The 20621-nt window shown below is 51.6% G+C and overlaps 1 protein-coding gene across 1 annotated transcript in view; it reads left to right on the top strand.

Annotated features, from left to right (window-relative positions):
* The window catches only part of ARHGAP35 (Rho GTPase activating protein 35), a 127772-nt gene that overhangs the window by 97069 nt on the left and 10082 nt on the right, over window positions 1-20621 (top strand). The window contains exons 4-5 of the mRNA XM_040457496.1: window positions 15860-15937; window positions 17551-17682. Of these exons, the coding sequence (XP_040313430.1) occupies window positions 15860-15937; window positions 17551-17682 (210 nt within the window). The remainder of the gene's footprint in view (window positions 1-15859; window positions 15938-17550; window positions 17683-20621) is intronic.

Below are 20621 nucleotides of genomic sequence, written 5' to 3' on the forward strand. Positions count from 1 at the left end.
CTCTCTAAATAATAAGAAGAAGAAGAAGAACGACAACAACAACTATTGAATTGTGTACTTTCAACAGGTGCATTGTATGGTATGTGAATTGTGTCTCTATAGGGCTGTTACATAATGACAACAACAATATGGGTGGAGGATAAGATGGGTAGATGTTCTGCTCTAGGTTTGTACTTAAAACTTCTCCGTTCGTAGCAGCCAGTACTCATTCAAAGGTGGGTCCTTTGAGAAGAGATCTGTCTGCCAAAGATTCTTCACTGCCTGATTTCTCTGCTGTCTCACGCACCCTGGGACTGCTCCATCGTTCAGCCACGGAACAAGCAGGGGCTGGCAGAGTCAGCGACCGCGTTAGAGCCTCAGTGACTCTGAGAGAACATCTACATCTGGGCCGTTCTGAGCAGCAACAGGCAGAACGATAGAGAACACTCTCTTCAGGGGTCTAAAGACCCCGAGTTGAACCATCCCGACCTAAATAACTGCTGAATGAATCGCTTCCGTGGGTGTCCTCAGCCTCAAAGAAGCAGTAGATTTTCTTCCTCAGCCCCAGGTTTCTGAACTCATGCCATTGTTGGATCTCTCTGCTCCGTGTATTCCTGGGTTGGATTCAGCGTCTGAGATGACCTCCGTTTTTGTTTCTGTCTGTCCTCTCCACTTTCAGGAGTCCTTCTCTGAGTCCCACTCTCCCACCTGCTCAAGGCAAGATGCTCAAGGGGTTGGCATCAGAACCAGTAGGCTCTCTGTTGCTGGTGCACAGCCCTGTACTGGTGCTGCCACTTTGCTCCTCTGTGTCCTGCGATGCTGCTACACCGTAAGGAACTCCAGGGCAGGAACTGCCTCTTCGCCTTCACCTAGCGTGGCCCCTCACGTGTTGTGGGCACCCGGGTATTTATCGAAGGAGTAAGTGACTTCTTCCTCCTGTGCACGGACTTGGTTAGACGAGGGCAGAGAAGGAAATAAAGTCGCTAGATGCAAGATGAATTCCTGAGGATTGATCACTTGGAGATCTCTTACTGGCTGGAGCCCATCATTTTTGCTTTTCTTTTTCCTTGTCCAGGTGGCTGTATTGCACACAAGTTTTGTTTCACCTCTGAAGGCTGTAGGATGCTCCTGCCACAAGGGCTGTCTTTGTGGAGTTTGGTGAAATGTTTGTTGTTGGAGGGATTTATATTGTTAGAGCAGATAACTTGGGGAAAAGCAGATTCTCAGACCCCTGGAGTCAACTTGAGGGACTGTGCAAGCAAGTGTATTTTGTATTTAGAGGCGCTTAACCTAGGGTCTGTGGATGGGCTTCCGGAGATCCGCGAACCCCTGAAAATCAGTGCAGAGGTTTTGTGTGTGTGTGTGTGTGTGTGTGTGTGTGCGCGCGCGCGCGCGCGCATGCACACTGTGGCTAGACCAGAATGTGCAGCCGTGTTCGTCAGGTGAGCAAGGTGAGGGGAGCCTCCTCCCAAAAGGTTAAAGATAGCTCTGCAGCCACGTGTTTGTGGCATACCTGCCGTATGACCCAGAGCAAGCCAGGATGACGGCACACCCTTGTCCTCAAGGAGTTTATGGTCCAATAAAAGCAAAACCACTTGGCCCTAAACCACTCAGAGCTGACAGGAGAGAGCTCTGTGAGGGCCGGGAGGTAGAGTTCCCCTACTTAAAGGGTAAGTAGTTGGGAGGTGATTGAGCCTAGTTGGAACAGTGTTCTCATCACAGCCCCGGGACGGGAGAGACCCCGTAGCTTCCCAGGGATTCCATGTGCCCCGCTGGCCAAAGAGGGTGGGTATAGTCCACCCCCGGCTTTACTGTGTGCCTGTCCCCTCCCACTGGGTCCTTCCCAAGTGAGAGTCACTCACTGGTCACGTATGCTCATGACAAACAGCAGTAAAAGTGTTTTTATGCGGTAAGGTTAGCTCCTGGCTTTATTTCCAGGGTGTCGCCTCCATATTGTAGATTGAAAAGAGACAACCATCAGGGGTCCCTGAGTTTTATCCCTCCTCACAGAGAGACGGCCTAGCACACGTCTCTGTCTCTTCCTGTGTCTTCACGGTGAACATGAGAAAGCCTCCCAGTGTTAGGGAACACTCGGATACGTGGTTCACGGTTCTTCAGAACACCCCGGCCCAGTCTTCCCTGGAACTGCCCTCCAGAAAACGCCACCAAACTCATCCATGGAAAATGGCTGCTTAGTGTTTGGAGTAAGTAAGACACATGTAATTTTCAGCTTCGTAACTGAGAGCAAATTACAGTGTCGCCCTGATGGGAGACAGCAAGACAAAAGGCCAAACTGTTACTTGAGCTGATTTCCTCCAGCTGTTGGTGAACTCCCAGGTTGCTTGATCTAATTGGGAAACGCTCTTTATGCCGCACAGAGCCTTGCCCAGAGAGGGGACATCTGTGGGCAGCGTGACAGGTGTGACCCTGAGCGAGTTCTTGAACGTCTAAGGCTCGGTTTCCTGGACTGTAAAATGAAGATGGAAATGGCTCCCTTGCAGGGGAGTCGTGGGTATTACGGCAGATAATGTGGCCCGAGGGCCAGTTTGGAGCTCACGTCAACAGGGCCAGAGCCGTTTCCAGAAGTCTCATTTTGTTCTGATGGCGGCCCTCTGAGATGGGCGTGATTTCCGATTTTCTGATAAGGAAAATGAGATTCAGAAAGGGAAGGTAGGAGAGCTGGGATTCTAACCCAGAGCCATTATCCTCTTAGCTGTATTGCCCCCCCTTTGCTAGGAATTTGAAGCCCGGAGAAGATCGTGCCCTGGCAGCTCCCAGAGCAGTGGGGTCAGGCCGGCTAATGTTGGACTCTGCTGCCTGCACCACACACCCTTCTTCCTCTCTAACCGCATCAGAGGTTTTTTATTTTCCTCCTGACATCGGATATGTGAGGTCTTTTCCAGCACCACTTCTCCAGCTCTCGGACACCGACTAGGTGTCCTGCAGTTCACTTCCGACGCTGACTCCCCAGGGTTACTTACTGTAGGACTCAGCAGGTTTAAGGACTCAGTCTCGCAAGCCAGTCCTCACTTCAGACGCCATTTGCAAGTATGGAATCCCCGAGTTACCCACGCACACTTCTGTCTGACCTGGCCACGAAGTCAGGCGTTCCCTCAACCTCCCCCTAGATTCAGTATTTCGGGCGAACGCCTCACAGAACTCTGGACGGTGCCGGACAGACCCTTACAGTTGGTTACATGGGATGCAACTCCGGAAGAGCCGAACAGAAGAGCTGCTAGGGCATCGTACACGTGCGCCCTCTGAGTGTGCCACCTTCCCGGCACCTTGGCGTGTTCCCCAACACGGCAGCTCTCCCAGCCCTGTTGTGTAGGGGTTTTACGGAGGTGCCATTAGTTAGGCATAGTTGATTAGGTCGTTGACTGTCTGTGATTGGGCTGGATCTCCAACCCCTCTCTCACGGAGGGGGGCTGAAAGTTGTAACCCCCTTAATCAAGACGCGGTCTTTGTGGCCACCAACCCCCACCACGAAGCTGTCTAGCGCCCTGTAAGAGTCACTCATCGAAAACTCAGGTATGGTTAGAAAGGGCTCGTTATGAATAACAAAAGACATTCTTATCTTTAAGGAAATCCCAAGGGTTTTAGGAGCCCTGTGCCAGGAACTGGGGACAAAAACCAACTGTATGTTTCCTGTTTTACGACACTGCCCCTGCCCATCTTCCCGCAGGGTGCCTAAGTTTAAGGTCTTGTCAGGTGGGCTTCCTCTGCCCCTCTGAGGGCACCAGGGCCGAGGAGGCGGCTCTCCTCCGAGGCTGGGAAGGAGAAGCCGGAAGGGGGCAGCCAGAAGAACCCAGCCTGGGCCAGCGCGCCCTTCCGCAGCCTGGGGAGAGCCCTGTGCTCGTGCCGCTTCTTCCCAGGTCACCGTACAAACTTCATACGCTATTGATCTCAAAGTACCACTAATCCCTTTTTAGAAGAGAGGAAACAAGTCCTGGAGTCCTTTGGGCAGAGGCCACTCGCAGCCCGTCGGAATGGAAAGGACCCACGTTCCAGCTCTTTCTCCCGTGCTTCACGCTGCTGAAGCTGTGAGCTTTGTCTCATCCGACTGAACGGATTCAGAATTTTACCAAGTTCTTTAACACTTGGGAAACTGCTACACTAAAAAAGCCTCCATGTTTCTATCCACGTGCATCATAGCCGTATCCTAGAGCTATCGTGGAGGAGATCTGGTGGAACTGGAGCCGTCAGATCCAGTGGGTTATTTCCCTGCCGTCAGCCTAGGTCTCTGTAGTTCTTTCTTTCAGAGAAGGCAGCTAATTTCAGTGTAGATGCTCCCATCTATCACTGTAACAGTTTAATAGGCACAGTTACGACTTGGGTACACCAACAGGCTTTATGGAGTAATTGCCATATTTATACTGCTTTGAATTGATGATAAAGTGCTGAAATAGGTGTGTGGTTTCATCTGCTGTGATTTTTATGGCGGTTCTGTGTTCCTTAATCTCCCCACCCCCTGTAATTCTACGTTCGCTGGCAAGTTGCTGGCCCATAACCTAAATAGTGTGAAAACAGAGGTTTTTCCACTCTTTTTGACTGCCTCTCATGTGCCCCTTTCTCACCACCCTCCTGTTTTCTGGTCACTTGTAAGTTAAACACAGGCACTTGCATTGTAAAAATGCCCCCATGGGGCACCTGGTGGCTCAGTCAGTTAAGCGCCTGACTCTTGATTTCGGCTCAGGTCACGATCTCATGGGTTCGTGGGATCGGGCCCCACCTCAGGCTGTGTGCTGACAGTGTGGAGCCTGCTTGGAATTCTATCTGTCCCTCCCTCTCTGCCCTTTCCCTGCTCATGCTCTGAATCTCTCACTCTCAAAATAAACAAACGTGTTTAAAAACTGACTTATTTAAAAAAAAAAAAAAAATGCTCCCTTGCCATAAAAGCAGGCAGTCAGCCCCACTTTGGCCTCTTCCAGATAAGCAGAGTTCATGTGGCTTGTGACTCGGCGTTGCTAGCGGATTTCCTCAGGACCCAGTGCCCTGATCTGCACAGCACGCCCTGGCAGGCTGCCTGGACAGCCCAGCAGCCAAAGAGAAGTAAAGCTTGTTTCACAGAGTAATCCTGCCCTTCCATCCAAGACAGAAATAGTCTGGGTGGAAGCCCAGATCCCCGAGACAGTTCCGACAGACCTGCCTGGCCTGGCTGTTCCGGTTGTGCCTTCCCTCTCGGCAGCGGTGAGCTCCGTCAGGCAGGCTGCTCCCCCTTAGCGAGCGGCCCGGACACACGCCGCGTTTGCTCCCACAGTCGGTTCGGCAGGCCGCCCGCAAGAGCCTCTCCGCACCCGCCTGTGCCCCTGAACTGTTGCCTGAGGGGAGCTCTTTGGCCCTCGCCCTCGCTCTCGGTCCCTGTCTGTCCTTCATGCCTACACGTGTGCGTGTGGGAAGGGGTGCAGCCCACTGTGGGGGATCCCAGCCAAAGCCAAACTATGACCCCTCTCTGTAAAAGTGAACAACCCAGGGGCGCCTGGGTGGCTCAGTTGGTGAAGCGTCTGACTTGGGCTCGGATCGTGATCTCACGGTTCATGGGTTCAAGCCCCGCGTCGGGCTCTGTGCAGACACGCTCAGTGTCTGGAGCCTGCTTCCGATTCTGTGTCTTCCTCTCTCTCTGCCCTCCCCTGTTCGCGCTCTGTCTCTGTCTCTGTTGAAAATAAAAGAAAACATTTAAAAAATTAAAAAAAAAAAAAAAAAAAAGTGAACAACCCAGATCGGAAAGCCACACACAGAGCAGCAGGCGACTAACCCCCAGGAGATGATAAATGAATTTATGAAGTCCCCCTGACCTCTGCAGGGACTAGTGGAGATGGGGAGCGCAGACCCTCACCCGGTGCATAAAGGAAGGTAGGGGTTGGACACAGTTGTTTATGAAACATCTTTTCCATGCTGGCCAGGCCGGAGGCTCTCTCTTTCCCACATTCCACGGGCTGGGAAGGCCTGCCAGGACGCCTGGAGGCACAAGGCCATCCGCTTCCTCCCTCTCTTCAACCAGAGAAACTGCACATTTAGTGTCAGGCACTTCTCTTTCCCTCCATTCTGGGCCTAGTTGCTGAATGCCTTCTTCCGGTGTGAGTGGCTCTGCCGAGTCCGGGTACCTAGAAGGGTAATCAGAAAACCGTCCCTGCTCCCATGGCCTACTGGGGGGCCGGCACGCAGCAAATAACCTCTCGGCTGCGCGGGGACTTTCCAGCTCGCCGGTGCCCTGTAAGAAAGTGCAGAGCGAGTGGGGTGTGGGGATTAAGCACAGGCTCCGGGGCCAGACTGCCTGGGTTCGAGTGCACCCCTGCCGTTCATTTGCCGCATGGCTCGGTCTGTCCCGCTGTAAAATGGGCACCATAACAATGGTAGTCTACAGCTCCTGGGTTGTTATGAGGCCTTGCTGAGATGGGGCACGTAAAGTGCTTATCCCTGAGCCTGGCCCGTCGTGGAAGCACTGCGTAAATGGAAGCACTTACCGTAACACGCTTAATTTAGATCTGGGGGTCAGGGGAGTCCTCTCTGAGGGAGCGATGTTTAGCCAGCCAGAAGCAATGGAGGGAAAAGTAGAAGTGACAACCTGTAAGAAGGCCTTGCGGAGAAAGATCCGGTGCTTCCGAGCCAACACGATGGGGGGCTGGGGAGCAGGCTCGGGCGGTGACGCGGGCCACCCCACGCCACGTGCGGTATTGTGTCCTAGACGCAGAGCGGAAGGATTGCCGGCCGGTGGGGGCTACAACCCCCTTTTCTGCCTGAGGATTATAGGCCTCTCACCTATGAAGAGTGCTCGTCTTAGTGAGGAAAGGGAAACCGGGAAAGGAAGGACACCGGGCTGTGATTGGTGACATCTTTGTTCCTTTCATGGTTCATTGGGAATCAGGAACCTGAAAGAAGTTAGCCTCTGCCCTCATTAATGCTTGGGAGGAATCTGCCCGTGACCTCAAGGGGCCTCTCTCCTTGGGGGCCTTGTCGAAAGGAAGTTGGCATTATATGCATGGGGCTGGCAGTGACACACTACCTCTGCGCTGGTTGGAGCTGTTTCTTTGTTGGTGGCGCTTTGTTTAGCCAGTGAGACCCCTCACCGTGGTGGCCCCGGCTCGCCTCAGAGCCACACTGCCGTCACCCCTGTGCCACTGGGCTTGTGCGTGTGCCGACAGAACCACACCCGGAGCCCGAAGGATGCTCGAATTCTTGGCAGAAGGGTCTCCCAGCTGCTCCCGGCTTGGAACGTTGGTTGCTGCTTTGCTGGGTACGGTTTGCTCAGCTCGACTGTGGGTCACATTCTCCTCTCCCCTCCATCCCGGGCTGCCCAGAACAGGCAGCATCAGCTCTAGGCCGACCTGAAGTTCACTTTGTCGGCGTGGTTTCTCAAACCCATCTTTCGGGGTCTGCATTTTCTTGAAAATCAGGAAAAATACAGGGCCCCTTGTTTGGCTCAGAGCAGAGTCCAGAAGCCCTCTTTCACAGTTAAATGCAGTAAATACATGGGTAGCTTATAAAGGATCAGCCAGATGCTAGAGCCATATGATGCCCCAGACCTGGTGTGATATTTTCATCTCTTTCCCCCGGATCTCTTCTCTCCCTTCCTCCTCAGCCTTGAGATTTATGACATGACTGTGTGTACGTACAATAGAGTTGGAAATTTATAAAGCCACAGTGCCTACTTGTGGGGCTAACACCCGGTCAAGCAGTCATAATAGAGTGTTAGTGGCATTCTGTCATGGGGAGAGAGGAGGTCTGGCATTGCCAGAAACAGATCTTGATTGACGAGGGAATTACCGAGGGAAGACAGCTAACAAAGGGGCGCTGGCGGGGCCAGAGTGACCCTAGTGTTCGATTAATAGAAGAGCCAGAAAATCATTCCGAGCACATCCAAAGCAGGAAGGCAACGGAGGATCTGGCGGGGACTCTTTCGTGTCATCAATAGTAGAACTGCATCGTAGGAATAAAGCAAGGACACTTCCCATTGGCTGCTTTTTATGTGGCGAGGAGGTGGCATTTTTTCTGTGGCGCTTCCTCCTCACCCTCCAGGTGACAGATGAGAACACGGAGCGGGGTGTGAATGAAGAGATGAATGCGTAGGACTACGCAGGGGATGGAAAGTTCTCAGAGCCCATAGTGGATCGATCTGGCATTGGCAGGATGTAACCTCCATACCACATTCAAGGGAGAAGGGACTGGGGATTAGCACTGCAGACAGTAGACCCCTTGCACAGTGATCGGAGACAGAGCCTGAGCGAGCTGGTTCAGATCCTGCCCCCACCACTGACCCAGCTCCATGGCTTTGGGCAAATGGCTCAGCCTCACCAAGCCTCCATTTGCTATCTGTAAAATGGGAATAAAACTAATATTTACCTTAAAGAATTAGTGGGCGGATCCACTACGATAATTCTAGTGAAGAGCTGAGAAAACTGCCGGGCGCATAGTAAGCCCTCAACAAAAAGTTACCTGTCATCGTTTTCTTACTGCCATTGGCCTTCCGGTGTGCCAGCCATTCGTATTCCTCCCTTGCACGTGTGTCATCTCAGTATCGGCCGCGTCTCGACCAGAGTCCTTAATAAACAACCCTGTTTTTGGCCAAGTAGCCGAAGCTCCGAGAGGTGAGTGATCTGTCCCCAGTCACCCTGCCAGCTGTGAGGCAGAGCCAGGATCAGAATCGCGGTCACTTTGGTGTCGAAGCCCAGGCGTGTTTTAAAATATTCTTCTGCAGACTGGCTGGTTTGGGCTCAGCCCTCAGAACAGGCCCTGCCTCTAGGCGCCACTGCCGTCGAGGCTTGCGAAGGGTGTAGAGCGAGGGGGGGCAACAGCAGCCGGTAAACTGCGGCCTTCGAGTGGGTTTCTGTCTCTTCCTCGCAGCAGCGAAGGTGGGCGTGCATCCGTTCCGTGGCCAGGTGAGCCGCAGCGAGGGTCAGGATTCGAGCCCGTGTCTCTCTGACGACCAAAGTCAGGTGCCCCTCCACTTGCCGGCTTGCTTTCCACTCAGATCATCCGGGTAATAGCTACTGCCTTAACCCCAAGGTCTCCCAAAAGGCACACCACTAGGCCACCGCGGGGGAGCTGTTCTGTCTGTTGTGCGGAGAAGGAAAGCCAGGGGGCCCGGGACCCCACAGCTAGCAGGTCGCTTCTGCTCTTGACCTCCCTGTTCCACCGCCCCCAGCCCTTTCGTCTTCCTCCAAGGCGGGGGTGCTGCGGTGTGACCCTCAGAAGGAGAGACCACGTGTGCTGCTGGCCTGCGGCCCCAACGGAGGGCATCTTCCTCCTCCCCAGAGGTCGGCCCTCTTCAAGACCGTTTAGATTTTATGGTCGAGGGAGTTGCCTCCTCTCCGAGTTCCCAGCACCCCTCTGGGCTTGTAATTTAGCCCACCTGTGACTTCTTAGTCTTAGATGCATGGACGAGAAGAGTACTCTGTTAGATGGGTTTTCAGCTCCCAGAAAAGTCAACAAAAGTTATTTCACAGTTAAGGCCCATCTCGTGTGGGCCACTTAGAGCACCGGCGGCACCAATTAAGTTTTTTCTAAAGGACTGAAGTGCTGAGTTTTTATACCTAAATATAGAATGTGAAAAATAAACAAGTCAGAGTTTATCTTAGAAGAGGAATTGATTTGTTGCTAGAAAGGAAACTTGGGAGGAACGGAGTCCTGGTGTAAATGAGCAGAGGCAAAGCCTGACGTGGGCCGACTGCGGAAAGCCGCCTGGCCACGAACGCTGGTGCTGAGAAGTGGTGCTTGGGACCCAAGAATATAAACTCGTTTGGACATTTCAGAAAATCAGACACGTGCCCTGGCAGGAGGTGATTCGCCCCCCCTCGGTTTCCAAGCTCCCAGTGTCCCTAGTGCTCCGGGTGCCAGGGAGGAGCCGGGGTCAGCAGCCACTCTGACGGGGAAATCAGGGGTGAAATATGCTAGTTCTCGGGCCCATGGGGCATGCCTCCTGGCTGGCATGGGCGGGCCATCTAGCCTTCTTAGGTCATCAGAGGAGTTTTGAGGAAGACCACACCTGAAAGGCTCTGGAAAGGCACTTAACTGCCATGTAGGGGCTTGGTAAATATTCAGTGAAAGAAAGAATAAGGCCCTTTTGCCTTTCTCTTTACTATTTTTTAAGATTTTTATGAAAGTCATACGTGGCTATGGATAAAGTTTAATACACTAAAGGCTTGCTCACGTTACGAAAAAGCAGCAGTTTAATACTTTTGAAAATGCTTTGTTTCCAGAGCATCCAGTATTTATTTTGCCTTGTACATATTGCCTCCCAGTTTTATTGAAACGTCGAATTTAGGAGTCTGATCTTCAAGGTCTGGGTCATCTTCTACAGTAGTGGTTATCCAAAAGGATGATTCCCCGACCGGCAGTGTCCGCACTGTCCGGAAATGTGCTAGAGATCCACGTTCCGGATCCCGCCCTGGGCTGATGTTGTCGGAATCTCTGCGGCAGAGCCCGGGCACCTGTATTGCAGCCGGCCTTCCCAAGGGTTCTGACGCGTGCTCAGTTTGCAGAACTGGTGATTTAGAACAGGGTAAAAGAACGCAGACTCTAAAAGTCAGGTGGGGTTGAGATCACAGCCCAGCAGCTCTCTGACCTTGCCCGTCTTACTTTACCGCTTTGTCTCTGCATTCCCGACTGTACGATGGGATCAGTAATAACCTCTCTGAAGAGGCTGTTGTGAGAACTAACGTAAAAATGCACAGCAAGCGCCTGTCATCGTGCACCTCACACGTAGTAAGCATCCAGTGGGCGCTTTGGTATTGTTGTTGTTAGCTATCTTCCTAGACCAGGTGTTAATATTTTTAAACAGAAACCCTTGACAAATGGCTGTCCGGTGAAGAGGGAGCTCAGAAGCTCTGGCCCGGGCCAGCGAATGTCAGCTGTAGGTATTAGATTGTTATTTCGTATATTGAGAGAACGTTTCCCTTCCTGCAGTTTCCATTCTTAGTCGTAGCCCTGTTCTCCAGAGCAGTTGGACAAGACTGTTCACGTAGCAGTTGTTGAGGTATTTGAAGAGAGTGACCTTGGCCATTCTGAACTTTCCCTTGTTCTATTCCCAAAAATTAGCTTTAATGGAGAAGATATTTGTAGGGCTTTTTCAGATAGGACTTTTTAAAAAGGAAAGAAAGAGGACTGTAGGTGAGGCCCTGCTTTGATAGCGGGTCTTTGGAGATTTCTGGTGTGCAGAGATGCCTCAGAGTCGAGGTTGAAGCTTCTCAAGCAGACTTGCGGGCGTGGAATGGATGTGTCATCGGGGCACCGCTGGCAAGGGCTTTGCTTCCTGCTGGCAGGCCTGAGCCACAGGCGCCCCCCCCACCCCCCACCCCAGAGTGTTTCTGCGTGGGTCCCGGGAGGCGCAGCCCAGGGAAGCTGGTCCTGCTGTGTCAGGGGCCGTGGTTCTCAGCTGTATCGCTAGCCCTGGGCTCTGTTTCGGTAGCGGCCTTTGTGGTGTTTACAGTCTGTTCTGAGCTTTTGTTTTTATTTAATTGATGTCTGATTAGTAGCTGTGAAAAATTGTAGTGGCCAAGCAGATGATACCTTTCCTAAATTATGCTGTGGCGTTGTGTAGGGCAGCAGCAGAATTGCTATTTTAAAATGGCATTTTGTAAAATAAACACGTGTCCCGATTACAGGAAATACTAAGTTGATGATGAATTGACGCTGCGGAGCTGGCCTTGTGCTTGTAAATGCCTCCACTCTCGTGATCGTCCATCTAGTGAGGTTTCAGCAGGCCCACGCCTCGGATAGTTTCCAGAGAGCTGATTTGCAGCTTGTTTTCTGCCCTCCGGTGCTGGGGCAGGTGGCCACGAGGAGACAGCGCAGAGGACTTCTCTCCACGCTGGAGGTCAGAGTTGCCAGAAGATGGTGAATGGCCTGAGGCTGTCAGATCTTCCGCAGTTCCTACGGGGCCTGTCCACACCTGGGGCTCAGACCAGGGCATTGCCACATTCTTGAGGGACTTTTAAGCCCGTGCCACTTGTGCCGTTGTTTCCTGTGTGCTGGAGGGAGCTGATATTCAGATAAAGGGAAGAGTATGTAGAAAGTAGGTTGTATTTTCAGCCTATAGGAGGTGAAGCCTTGTGCCTGCTGACACATAACACAGGGCTTGCCAAAATGTGAAAGTGTGGATGATTGTGTGTGTGTGTGTTGTATGTTTGGTTACCTGGGATGTGAAATAGGTAAAAAGTTTAAATATGTCTGAGACGCTTTGGAAAAGTCACTAAGAAGAAAAGAGACCATTGGAAATTTACTAGGTCCATCCCTGACTCTGACCTTTGGGGGTTGACAGCATTAGGGGATGTGCCATCTCAAAAGCGACCCAGAATGGCGAGGACCAATGGACTTCACTCAAGCGTGGCATATCTTCTGCGGGGAAGACTGTGGTCTGGACCCCAACCTGTTGGATAGATGCCAGACATCTTCCGGAACAGCACTGAGGCAGAAGGGTGACAGAGGCCCTGGACTTGGGCTTCTTATCATCTGTGCAGTTTGGGGCGAGGATTTCACCTTTTAGAATCTTCCTTTTCTCATCTGTGTTCTCACTATCCAGCAGCTCCTACCATAAGGGCTGGAGGGTTCAGGGGCATCATCGTTTATTGAGTGAGTGAGTGAGTGAGTGAGTGGTAGGTGGATGTGGTGGGGAAGCACGCGGCTCAGTGCACAACATAGAGACACTCAGGAAACGTCAGTGCCGAAAGGGAGGCAGTGAGCAAGGTTGCCGAGCGGGGTTCGTCGGGGGCCTCAGGTTTGGAAAGTGTACGTGCTTTTCCCTCCCCACAAATGGAGTGAGGGCAGCTCCTTTGTAGCCAGGCATTGCAAGGTAGGGCGTCCTCACGGCTGGCCCGGTAACCCCCTTTTCTCTGGGGTGGAAGGCCTATGTGCAGTTAACAGCTTTTAAGCCAGAGAATTGATGGCTCTTGCTTCGATGTTCTTTAGAGTTCACCTGCTACCATTGCGGGGCCCCAGAAATAGGCTGCTGCTTTTATCTTGCCTGATGGGTGCCTCTCCAGAGGCAGTAATTACGGTGATAACTGACATTGAGACACTTGGCTCTCAGGAGCTCACTAATTGACTTCCGGGCCTGGTCCCGTCTCCACTGCCCACACTGCCTTCTGGTGTTGGCTCCAGGGCACATCCTCAGGGCCCCTTCAGCTAGCCAGGGTTGCTCGAAACCGTAGTCTTCAGAAGGGGCCAGGCTTGGTTTAGCCATGAGATCCCACTCTGCTCTTCACTGTGACTTCCTCGTCCTTTAGAACTGTGGTCTCGGGCACAGCCGTGGCCTCTCCTTCCCTGAGATGAGGACAGTGGAGGCAGTAGCCAGGGCCCGGACTCCACTTTAACCTGAGCGGTGCTTCCTGTGCCGAGGGGTTGAGAGCTGAAGGGTGGGGTGAGTCAGTCTCTGACCTGATCCTTTATGTTCTTCTGTATTACTTAACTACATTTTAGTATTTTTTTTCCTTACCTAACGCTGTATATACTAAATCAGTTATAAAAGGATCACAGAGCTAAGTGAAAAAAAAAAATTATAAAAGAACAAGAAAGAAATAGAGAGTACCTGCTCTAAAAATAGGAAAAGCTGTTCAAAGATAAAAACAAAGGGAGACATCCAGGCGCCTGGGTGGCTCAGTCAGTTGAGTGTCGGTCGACTCTTGGTCTCAGTTCAGGTCATGATCTCACAGTTCGTGAGATAGAGCACCTCATCAGGCTCTCTGAACTGATAGCACAGAGCCTGCCTGGGATTCTCTCTCTCTCTCTCTCTCTCCCTCTCCCTCTCCCTCTCCCTCTCTCTCTCTCCCTCTCTCTCTCTCCCTCTCTCTGCTCCTCCACTGCTCGGGCTGTCTCTCTCAAAATAAACAAACTTTTTAAAAAATGTTTAAAGACAAGGGGAGACATGATAAAGAAACAGACTGGTCCTGAAAACCTAAAAATTTTAAATTACATACCTCAAAAAATTCATTATACATATTTAGAAGACACATAACAAAAAGGGGGAATGTTGTAACATTAACATAGTTCCTTACTATTCAGAGGCCTCTTTCAAGTACACAGTGAGAGGGACCACTCGTAAAAAATGAACAAGAATGACAAGAACAGGGGTGCTTGGGTGGCTCAGTCGGTTAAGCATCCGACTTTGGCTCAGGTCATGATCTCACAGTTTGTGGGCTCGAGCCCCACGTCGGGCTCTGTTGTGACAGCTCAGAGCCCAGAGCCTGTTTCAGATTCTGTCTCTCCCTCTCTCTCTGCCCTTCCCCTGCTCATGCTGTCATGCCCAATCTCCCCTCCCTCTCCCCCCCCCCTCAAAAATAAATAAACGTTTTTTAAAAATTAGGGACACTTGGGTGGGTCAGTCGGTTGAGCTTCCGACTTCAGCTCAGGTCATGATCTCACAGTTTAGGAGTTCGAGCCCTGCGTCGGGCTCTGTGCTGATAGCTCAGAGCCTGGAGCATTCTTTGGATTCTGTGTCTCCTTCTCTCTCTGCTCACGCTCTCTCTCTCTCTCTCTCTCTCTCTCTCTCTCTCAAAGATAAATAAACATTAAAAAAATTTTTTTAATAAAAAAAAAAGAATGACAAGAACATGAATAGGAAATTCACAAAGTAAGAAACACACATTGCCAAGAATCTGTTAAACTTACTAGCTTTCCAGAAAACAGAAGAAACATAATTGTGGGGTATTTAAACAGGAAAAAAAAACTCAGGAAAAACTAAATGATTAACAATAGGACTGTTTTTAAAGTTACTGTATACTTTGATGTCATTAAAATCATGTTGTAAAGAATAGTTAATGATTAGAATGAGCCCACAACATAACTTTGTAAGTGAGAAGGTCAGGCTAAAACACAGCATTATCTCCCATTTAAAAAAAAAAAATTAAAACTCAAGGGACACCTGGCTGGCTCAGTCGGTAGAATATGGAACTCTTATTCTCGGGGTTGTGAGTTCAAGCGCCACATTGGGCAAGGAGCCTACTTTAAAAGAAAATTAAGGGGGTGCCTAGGTGGCTCGGTTGGTTAAGCGTCCGACTTTGGCTCAGGTCATGATCTCACTGTCTGAGTTCGAGCTCCACGTCAGGCTCTGTGCTGACAGCTCAGAGCCTGGAGCCTGTTTCAGCTTCTATGTCTCCCTCTCTCTTTGACCTTCCCCCGTTCATGCTCTGTCTCAAAAATAAATAAACGTTAAAAAATTCAAAAAAAATAAATAAAAAGAAAAGAAAATTAAGGGGCACCTGGGTGGCTTAGCCGTTTGAGCGTCCAACTTCGGCTCAGGTCACGATCTCAGTTAGTGAGTTTGAGTCCCATGTCTGGCTCGCTGCTGTCAGTGCAGAGCCTGCCTTGGTTCCTCTGTCCCCCTCTTTCTGCCCCTCCCCTGCTTGTGCTCTCCCAAAAATAAATATTTTTAAAAGTTTTTAATTAGGGGCGTCTGGGTGTCTCAGTCGGTTGAGCGTCCAACTTCGGCTCAGGTCATGATCTCGCAGTCTGTGGGTTCGAGCCCCGCGTCGGGCTCTGTGCTAACAGCTTGGAGCCTGGAGCCTGCTTCCCATCCTGTGTCTCCCTCTCTCTCTGACCCTGCCCCGTTCATGCTCTGTCTCTCTCTGTCTCAAAAGTAAATAAACACTAAAAAAAAAAAAAAGTTGTTTTGAAGTTTTTAATTAAAATACAAGAATATACATCAAAATGACAAAAATTATCTTTAGCTGAGGTACTTCTATATTTTAATTTTTACAAAAAATATTTTTAAATATTGAAGTAAAAACTTAAATGGGGGAAGTGGGTTGAAGCATCTAGGAAAGTCTGTGCTTCGCCCTCTTCCTCCCCCGTGTGGGCTCCTCACGGAATCGCCCCGTCTTTGCTCAAGTCCAGTCCTGCTCATTCTCTACACTCCCTGCTCCTAAGATACCTGTTTGTTTCTCCTCAGGACTGAGCACAGAAGGGATCTACCGGGTCAGTGGGAATAAGTCGGAGATGGAGAGTCTGCAGAGACAGTTTGATCAAGGTGAGGCCACAGCCTGGCTGAGCATCGGAGGCTCGAGCCGGTCAGGGGGGACGGGACAGCCAAATTGCCGGGGTGTCCTGCCGCGCACAGCCCCGGAGCCAAGAGGTGCTGGCCTGGTGACTGAGAAAGAGAAAGCATTTGGCCCCAGTTAGCCTTCCCTCCGAGGTCACACTGCCACTCGGAGGGGAGGGGAACGAGCCCTGCCGCCAGAAGGAAGCATTCCCCGCGCCGAACCCGAGTCAGCCCGCTGCTCCCCCGTGTCACCGTCCACTGACCGTATTCCAGGTCACCTCTCGAGGTGCCTGGCTTCTCTCACCCTGGGAAGGGCAACATGTGCCTCCGTCACCTCTCAAGGGCCTTGCTTCCCTTGCCCTGGGCCCCCGGGGAGTAATTGCAGGCACATAATCTGAAGTTGGGTTGCATCAATAGTCCCGTTTTGCCAACCCCAGGAATACCTTCAGCCATGACTCCCCTCGCAGAGTCCCTGCACGAGAGAGACAAAGCGAGGGACCGTTTATGATCAGCTGAGCGTTGGGACCCAGACTCCCAAAGCTGAAGTCTCATGAGTTAGACTGGCTCTTGGCCGGGACTCCTGTCTCCAAAGCTGAGTCTCAGAGGTCTGAAGCCAGAGAGCTAAACTCTAAGTGTTAGAACTGAGCACACTATGGGCTGAGAAGTCACACCCATTGGTGCCAGAAGCAAACGAGCCAAAGCAATGAAAGTTCTCAGATGTCACCAGCCAGAGAGGAAAGTAAGCTGAGGATCAGAGTAGGGTCCAACCCAGCGTGTGGCTGGGCCTGAGGAGACCAAGCCAGATTCTGAAGCCAGGCAGCCCGTGTGGGGCGTGTGGGACAGAGCAGTGGCCAGGAGCAGGCCCCCAACCCCGCCACGGCCAGCCGGTTAGCCAGCAGTGCGGGGAGGGCACGCACTAAGGAATCTTGCAGGATGGGAGGCCTGACGTCAGCACGAGGGTAGAGCCACACACTCAGTTATGTACTTGTATGTATGCAAGAATCTGTTAATGGTTTCTACCGCCCCAAATGGAAATAGCTAGTGTCTAACAGTAGATGATTTCTTGTAAATCGGGAATGTAATAAAGTATTTAAAGAAAAGTGAAGACACAGAGGTCATTGGTTTCATAAGCTGGGAGGGGCAGAGGGAGAAAGAGGAGTCTGCTCACCCTGCCACCTTAAGGAATAAGGATGGAGTTGAGATTATTGGTAACATTCTGTAACCCACCGTGAAAAGTGAGCCAACCTTTTAGGAAAGTCCTTTGATTTTCCAAGGGGGTGGGGGGCAGGGGGGTGTAAGGAAAAGGCAGGACAGAAGGAGGGGGTGAAGCTGCTTTTATTCAAAGGATGACCTTGGAAGGAGGCATTGGGTGTCAGCCTCTGTCTGCGAATCTCACAGCTTTTTTTTTTTTTTTTTTTTTTTAGCAGGGAATGCCACCTCCTGTTCAGTCTTTGATAATCCTGAGTCCCTGCCCAGGCTCCAGGCCAGCCCTGGGCAGCATCCCAGGGTCTTCGAGGTTTCTCTGCCTTTCTCCAAGCACTGAGTTTTCCTTTTGCTTCTTTCCAGCTTAGACTGACCTCACTCTCCCAACTTCCTTTCAGACCACAACCTGGATTTGGCAGAGAAAGACTTTACAGTGAATACCGTGGCTGGTGCCATGAAGAGCTTTTTCTCAGAGCTGCCAGACCCCCTGGTCCCGTACAACATGCAGATTGATCTGGTGGAGGCACACAGTGAGTATACTGGTAACCCAGCCCGGCTCGTGGGCCCAGGCAGCACTCCAGGCTGTGTTTGTTGAACTAAGGGAGAGGAGCTGAGCATCAGTAAGAATGAGTTCTGTGCTCAGGGAACAGACACTCTGGCTCTTAGAGCTGAGGTTGGAAGGATATAAGGACAGGGAACTAACTAAGGATGATGCCGTAGGGGCTTGTAGATCAGCCCCCACCCCCACCCCCGCCTTTGTAGACCAGAGATGCTTTTCTAAGCATTCTAGCAAAATCATTACAGGTTCCCCCAAAACTCCACGACTTACTAGCCTGGTTTTGTAGCAGACTTGGGTCAGATCTGCTCCTGTGCTTGTTCAAAGTGTAAGTGTGGTTGACACAATGTTCCCGGACCCTTAGTTTCCCTACAACACTGTCCCCGCTCCTACTTATGAAATATTAGGAGAGACCTCGCGGCAGGGCGGTAAGAGACCTGTTAAAGGGGGCAGGTATTTCTTTTCCCCTCTGCTTGCCCATCCCTCTTACAAGGAAGTTAGCATGTAGTCTGGGGCCAGCCCACCTCTGGGGGGAAAGGGATGGTTCCAGTTGCCCTGACCAGATGATCAATGGCCGGGGGGGTGGCAGGTCAGCACCTCTGGTTTTTTGTTTGTTATTGTTGTTTTTCATTTTTTTAATGTTTGTTTATATTTGAGAGAGAGAGTGAGAGCGAGCAAGCGGGGGAGGGGCAAGGGGAGGGAGACAGAATCCAAAGCAGGCTCCAGGCCCTGAGCACAGAGCCCTACACGGGGCTCCAACTCACAAGCCATGAGATCATGACTTGAATCGAAGCCGGATGCTTAACCGACTGAGCCGCCGGGTGCCCCAGCACCTCTGGTTTTAATGGCGACCTTTGTGAGCCATCCTGGCCACCCTGCCAGCCGTTTCCACCCTGACCTGCTTCTCTCAGGAGGCATCTGTCCACCAGATTGGGAGCCTTCCCTCCGGGCAGCCTTTCCCGGACTTTGTGTAGTACCGCAGCTTCCCACCTTGTGGCACTTTTTACCTTTTTTAGTCAGAGGCATCCTTCCTGCTGTGCGGCTCTGGTGGGCCGGGACCCCCAGAAGGAGCCATCGCTGCGCAGCTGCAGAAGGGAGTGTCTTGGCCGGTGACCATGGAGGTGGGGAAGAGGAAAAGGAGCCATGTTCCTTGGACCACACAGGACTTTAGTCTCATCTCATCAGTGCCCAACTCACAAGAGGGAGTTTCAAGCCAGCATGGTTTACTCACAAGGCTGGTGGTGGAGGCGGAAATTTGGGGGCAGTCGCAAATCAGGGTTTTAAGTCTCAGGTCACAGATTCTTAGCGGCTTCAGGAAATGGACGTGCCGACAAAAGTCCACCCCTGAAACGTGAGGGTGCCCAGGTCAGCACCTGGCTGCTGCCAGAACTGCGGGGCCCCCGGGTCACTTTTGCGTGGTCTGCGCACTCCGCGGTGCTAACTTTCACAACCTGGGTGCCACCTTTGCCTCGCTTTATCCTCATGGTCTCGGTGCATGGAAATCTCTCACGGCCCCTGATCTTATCCAAGCCCATCACGGATGGGGCAGGAGCGCATGGTTCTGGGGCTGTCGTAGGGTTGCCGGGCCTTCTTTCCCACCTGCTTTCTCTGGATAGGAGTCCGGGTTTCTCCAAGATGAGTTGGGCGGGGACAGGTGCCAGCTTCTGCTCTGACCCTGCTGTCCAAAGACTCCTCCAGCAGGTTCCAGGCTGGCCCAGATGTGAACCACATAGGAAATCTCTGTGCCGATCCAGCTTTCTCTCCACCTAAGCTTGTCTCTTGGCGGAAGTTGGGGAGAAAAGGTATGGGCTGGTACTCCCCTCCTGGAGCCAGTGGATTCCTGTCAGCATTTGTCTTGACTTGGCGCCATCTAGAGGCTTGTAGAGTCCTGGCACCCGACAGAATCCCATTGTCTCTGCAGGAACTGCTAACATAGCATCTTTTTGTTTTTGGAGGGGTGTGGGGGGGCAGGAGAGGGAGGTGTTATTGATAGAGAATCAGCTGCCCTTCCTACAGCAGCTTCCCTGGTCTCCACTGTTGGGAAAGGGAGCCCCTTGCTGCAGCAGCCTGGAAAAGGGTGGAGATTTCTGCTTCCTCTTCCCATTGTGTGTTTCCTGTGCCCGAGCTAGTCAGCCGGGGTTCCGTTGTCTTGAACCTGGGGGCAGAAGGGTGGAGAGGATCTCGCTGACATGGCACCTTTCAAGGCCACAGCAGTTGAGTGAAGGTGGGCTGTGTATGTCCTGGGGTGGCTTTAACTGAGCCAGGGGCACCAAGTAGGCAGTACCAGTGTTAGTGTTAAGGGACATTATGAAACGAAGATTCTCAAGCCCAAAAGTAGCTATTCCCAGCCTGGCTGGGTTTCCATGGCAACATCAACTTGACCAGCTCTTCCCACTTAATACTAAGAGCTGTTGTGTCTGTGTGTTCAGGGCTTGAGAATGGTTTCAGATTCCATCACCACAAATATCAAGGTCACTGTCAAATTGTTTTGTTAGCTCCAGAATTTCACAATATTGAACATTGCTGAAAATGTGTGCACAAATAGAGATTTTTGTGATTATTTACCATTTGTCTTCCTACCACACTCAAGGTGATGTGTGGGTGATTCAGAAATGAGTGGCAGTAGCATCCGTCACCCACACTGCTGGGGAGTGGCACGCTGGGGCTTGACCTTCCATGCAGAGACGTCGTCCCTGCCCTGCCAGGGTGCATACGTTAGTTACCTGCCAGACAGAATGAAGCCAGCTGAGCTGGAAGGGTAGAAAATGCAGGGTGGAGGGCTTCGTGGAAGAGATGGCACCTGAGCTGTGGCTTCAGGGAGGACCAGGATTTCAGGAGGCAGAGAAAAGGGCTTTGGGTTCCCTGTTCATCTCACACGCACACCTCATCCTGGCCTTCGCCAAATATTATCAT

The sequence above is a fragment of the Herpailurus yagouaroundi genome, unplaced genomic scaffold, assembly GCF_014898765.1.
Source record: "Herpailurus yagouaroundi ecotype Mexico unplaced genomic scaffold, PumYag 220, whole genome shotgun sequence".
Lineage (NCBI taxonomy): Eukaryota > Metazoa > Chordata > Mammalia > Carnivora > Felidae > Herpailurus > Herpailurus yagouaroundi.